This window comes from Dermacentor andersoni, chromosome 5 (genome assembly GCF_023375885.2).
Source record: "Dermacentor andersoni chromosome 5, qqDerAnde1_hic_scaffold, whole genome shotgun sequence".
NCBI lineage: Eukaryota > Metazoa > Arthropoda > Arachnida > Ixodida > Ixodidae > Dermacentor > Dermacentor andersoni.
The window spans coordinates 183150124-183155358 of NC_092818.1; the positions used below are offsets into that span (position 1 = coordinate 183150124).

A 5235-nucleotide genomic window follows, 5' to 3' on the forward strand; every position below is an offset into this window, starting at 1 on the left:
AGATCCGCCAGTTTTCCAAGCATTATGCCTGCTCCATCTTTCATTAAATCGACTGTTATTCCATCTTCTCCTGCCGCTCTTCCTCGTTTCATGTCCTGCAAGGCCCTTCTGACCTCATCGCTGGTTATAGGAGGAGTTTCTGTACCCTGTTTAGTGTAAGACCAGCTTGCTACCCTGTACTGGGGAAACGGATATAGGAAAGGGAAAATTGAACACTGAAGATACGACTATATTACATCGGTGGAGCCAACGGTTTTGGGGCTGCTTTGATATTAAGAGATGTGTTTGTGTTCGTCTGTGTTTGTGTTGTTGTGCTTCAAGTGATTAGAAAACTGTGTAAACTTTAACCTTTTTTTTCTTTCTTCTTACGCGAATTGTGTACTCAAGTGTTGGAAAATGTGTACTATTTTAATTTCATGTGTGACCTCCTTAAAGCCTGCCACCGCCATTTTGCTGCCAGTGTACGGGTGGCACGGCCTAGTCAGGCAAATGTTTGCCTTGAGCCGTGTCCCCTAAGAGAATCTGTTCATTGTATTAAATAAATCAAGAAAGAAAGAAAGAAAGAAGGAAAGCTATCTTGACAAGTTAATGCTTGATTCAATCAGACAAAAATGGCAATATTGCATTCAGTTTCAATAAACGATCACAGAACATGAAAGGATAGGAAACATGCATGCGCTTTTATTTACAGATCACTCTTTTCCCACTATCTCCAATCTAAGACGGGCCAGCAGAAACGCTGTCCATCCACTAAAATATCTTAATTTGGTGACAACGTCATCCTGAAGACTTGAAACCCTCCGTGAGCGTTGCACAAGTCATCTTCACACGGAAAGTGTGCACAGTTGCTGCCTCAACCATGATATCCATGGCCGTAGCCGTGTCCGTAGCCATGTCCGTAACCGTATCCACCGTAGCCACCATAACCGCCATGACCATAACCGCCATGGCCGTAACCATACGATGGGTGATGAATATGCGTCGAGTACGCAAAGACACGGCCTACAGGGTGGTACCCGTAACCACCACCGTAGCCGCCATAGCCACCATAGCCGCCACCATATCCTCCTCCATATCCACCGTATCCGCCATAGAACCCTGCCGACACCACGGTAGCAAGGGCAGCGATGCAGACCAGTGTAACCTGAGTAAGAGAAAGAAAACGTTACGAAAAGTGCACCTATTGATGGCGTAACGTGCAAATTTCCACTCCACTAGAAAGCAGCTATATTGTGCTGCTTATTACGGAGCGGAATGTTTATTAAAGGGAATAAACGATGCTTCTATCGGACCCCTTGCTGATACTTCGATCCTACCCAAAAGTATTCTAATGCTGTACAAAAATAGTATAGGAGTAACAGAGCTGATCGCCATGCAGCCACACATTTGGCGCCGAAAGAGACGCTCAGGCGGAGCAATAGCCCGCCAGTTCTCCCATGCAGGCCATACCCGCTCGTAGGAACATCATCACCACCCCCACCACCACCATCACCTATATAGACACATATATACTATAAGACGTCCGAGAACGTATACCGACAGTTATATAGGCGTAGCACCGTGTCGAAGCAGAAAAGATTAGTCTTCAAAGAGCGCTAAACTAGAGATTTCGTGTAAAAATGCCACCACTGGGGGCCACGACGTGCCTACGGGCAATCCGTCCGGGGTATCCGATCAACGGGAAATCGATCACGACATGTGTTTGTGTTCGCTTTGAGTGTATTACAGCTACAAATAGTGTAACGATCCTATAAAGTGTTAGATATGGCAATTTGCAGTGGCAGCTTCTAGTGTTGCTATCGTGATCTTTGTAGCATGCGTGTACAGGGACCATGTGAAAACTGTCTCGATTATATTTAAATCCTACCCGTGCAGCGCAGTACTTACGATATTTACACAAATATAAGCTAGTTTGTTTTTCTTTCTTTTTTTTCCTTCCTAAAAACACGCCTCGCGTTATATTCGCGTTCGAAACACAAACAACGTGAGTTAAGCTAGAGAGAGCTAAGCTGAACCGCTATACTCTCGGGCAACTTTCTGTGGCAATGAAGGGAAAGCTACGGAGGCAAAGCGCACAGAAGAGAGAGCGCTTCTGAACAAGAGTCCCGTGTTTTCATCCACGTTAGTTTAAGCTCGTGAAGAGAAAATATAAACACCTTATTAGCAGTAGTTAAATAGGACAAAATACACCACTGTATCTAATTCTTTACTTATTTTGCGGCTTTTCCCTTCCGTGTGGCGCGAACGCGAAACCGTCGCTCGTGGAAGCTGCATCGATTCAGCGTCTGTTCCGAGCAACCCGAAGCACTGTTAAACGCTCGCGGACTACTTGGCGCGGTAACACATGTGCAGAAGCTCTGCCCCCGTAGCTTTCCCATCATTGCCACAGAAAGTTGTCCGCAAGTGTAGGCAACACCTCAATCGTTACCGCGCATGAAGCCGTGTTCATGTGGATTGTGGGTACTTCTGAAGTGTTGCCTGTCTCCATACCACCACTGTGGTGGTATCGAGGACAACGCCATTGTCGCCGACAGGGACAAAGACTTCAGCATTGTCAACGACAAAATTGTACATGCACTCATCCTTTCACTCTATTCTGCGACGGCAGTTGGAATTAACGATGAAGGAACTGCCTTCGGGCCTCGGCTTTTAAGGCGTCGTTGCCTGATTCCTTGCGGCATCACTTCATGTTATAAGCGCAATATGTATTCTTTTTCTGAGAGGCCGGAAGTCCCCCCTCGCGTTATAATTGTGGTCGTGTTATGTAAGTGCAAGTACGGTAAGCGTTCATCACGTCAGAAGTTTTAGGCACGGCGACGTATTAGGACAACTTGTGAATTGCATAAGTTTAAATTTGGTTATGTTACGTTCTATCATAGGAACGGCGCAAGAACTGTAGCTTTAACCATTCATTTTAATAGATCACGAAGCTGCGATTAAAATTTTATCCACGGAGATCTTCGATTAGGAACTGCTACAGGATGACTGCGGCTCCTACAAAGACCCACTTACTACATTTCACGAGATCGCCTCACACTATAGGGACGGCAGGAGATTTTTTCCTCCCCCCCCCCCCCCCCCCATCAGAAGCTCAACCGAGCTCAGGCAGTCATATTAAGAATGATTCAGACTAAATTTTATCCAACACCTTTTATGCTTAACAAAATTGACCAGGATTTTCCCGCGGAATGTAAAAGTTGTGGACACACTCCGTGTCTATTTGATCATATGTTCTGGCTGCGCCCCAACCAAAGGGCTTCGGATTTCAACAGCGAGGAGGACTGGAGTCGGCGCATACTCAGCGAAGTCCTCCAAGATCAACTCCTGGCCGTCCGGAGAGCTCACGACATCGGGAAAGCCTTTGGCCTACTGGTGCCTACGTGGGCGAAGCCACCGACTTAGCCTGGGGGCTTTTGCCCTCGGGGCCAAGTTTCTATGGACACCAAAATAAAGTTCTTGCTATGCCATGCCACGGAGATCTTCCAACAACTTTAGAGCAACAACGCATCACAGAACAAAAGTATAGAACCGCAAAGCTAATTTTATGATTTTAGGAATGCAAAAAATGCAGATCGGAGGCACGTACGTAAAAACAAAAAACGTTCGTTAATGACGTGGTGGCAGCGTGAAAAGCTTCCTTCTCTTTGTCTGTACCCGTTAGCAACAATTAAAGCAGGTTAAAGCAAAAACTGAGCCCAGTTTAAACGTTCATAAATCCACAATATATGCTTTTCACTATCCTTTCAGTCTTCCTGCACCGGAGGTACTACATAAGCGACTCAACAAGGCGCTCGGCGTTCAACTTACCATGGACTTCATGCTTTCTGTTAAATATTCGGGTCTGACGACAACTGGCACTGGGAGAACGGTTGCAGGGACGTGGCTCACGGTAATGCTCGCCATATCCGGAGTGGAGGGCGCTTTTAAAGCATCGGTCTGACCGTTAGGCTCCGTATAGCGGTCGGTGACGTGCGACGACGGAGAGTGAAAACGAAAAGAAAAGTGAAAAAGGGGGTCACAATGCAACTCGTGCAATCGGAAAATCGAGGGGAGAGTGCGAGGTGCGCACCGTGGCGGAAACAATGGCTCGAGTAAACCGGGCGCCGATTGCCCCCAAGCGGACCACACCTATGCTGTGCCAGTATTTCAGGATTGTTGCTCTTTCCCGACCCTGGGCGCTATTGGCACGGTTATGATGGCGCTCGTAGTGGCCTTCGGAAAACCAAAACGAGAATGGGCTGAGGAGGATAGAAAGTTTTGTGTGCGCTGTGTAGTCGCGGCTGTCTATATCAGCCGTTCAGCTGAGACGCTTAAGTGAGTATATTTTTTGCATCACTGCTTTTCTCTATTTCTTTTTCGCCAGGGTGACGACAGGTACGTGTGATCGCGAAACGTTTTTACTTTTGCTTTACTCGGAAGCGAAAATACCGCGAAGAGAAAGCGTTCGTTAAGAAGCGTGAGCCGCCTTTAACGAGCTCCTAGTGCAGTTAGGCAGCGAGGTTTAATGAGCAAGCGAGCATAGCATTCGCTCTTTTCTGTGAAGCTATACAGGTGTGCGAAACGTGGCGATTAGAAGAGTGAACTCAGTCGTGATTACGTGAACAGAAAATGGCAAGTTGAAACTGTACGAGACGCAGCATGCATGGCTAATCCACCGTAGCACAGCTAGATACCCTTCAAGAACATGAGCGTTCAGCTCACAGAAATCAAGCCTTCATTTGGGCTGGCTTTTTGTTGGGATAGCAACTATATACTGACGCACGAAGAGCGCTTGCGCCGTCGCCGTCAGTGCCGCCCCTCAATAGGCTCTGCCTGAACCATAGTAGCGTTGTTGGCACTGTTGGAATGCGCGTGTCTACGCACACTTATCGTTCCTGCTGAGCAGCTGCGCGCAATCCACACCGTGACGCATACACTGGTCTGACCGGAACCGGCAGTAAGCGTCAAGGTCATTCTATCTGATACTTTTAGGGACATCGCGATAGACGACAATGGTTCCTTCGATCACTTTTCATGCCCCTTCGAGATGCAACGCCTCCAATGCCATTGGCAGTGCTCCTCCTCAAGTCAGCATTTGAGACGCCTTTAGCGCAACGCTATACTAGAAAAGTACTGAAAGCCCCTGGCTATATATTTCTATCGCCAGGGTGTTTCAATAATTTTCTTATTGTCATGAAACTCCCGCGTAAGGCTGTGTAAATATTTTATACAGGGTGCGCCTTAATTATTTTCACA

The 5235-nt window shown here is 47.1% G+C and overlaps 1 protein-coding gene across 1 annotated transcript; it reads right to left on the bottom strand.

Annotated features, from left to right (window-relative positions):
• Positions 1–659: 659 nt before the first annotated feature.
• Positions 660–3894, bottom strand: LOC126531710 (uncharacterized). The gene is made up of 2 exons (XM_050179394.3): positions 3808–3894; positions 660–1144 (listed from the first exon to the last, which is right to left on the bottom strand). Exons 1-2 carry the CDS (start codon positions 3817–3819, stop codon positions 854–856), a joined length of 303 nt encoding a protein of 100 aa, XP_050035351.1. The 5' UTR covers positions 3820–3894; the 3' UTR covers positions 660–853.
• Between the last annotated feature and the right edge of the window lie 1341 nt (positions 3895–5235).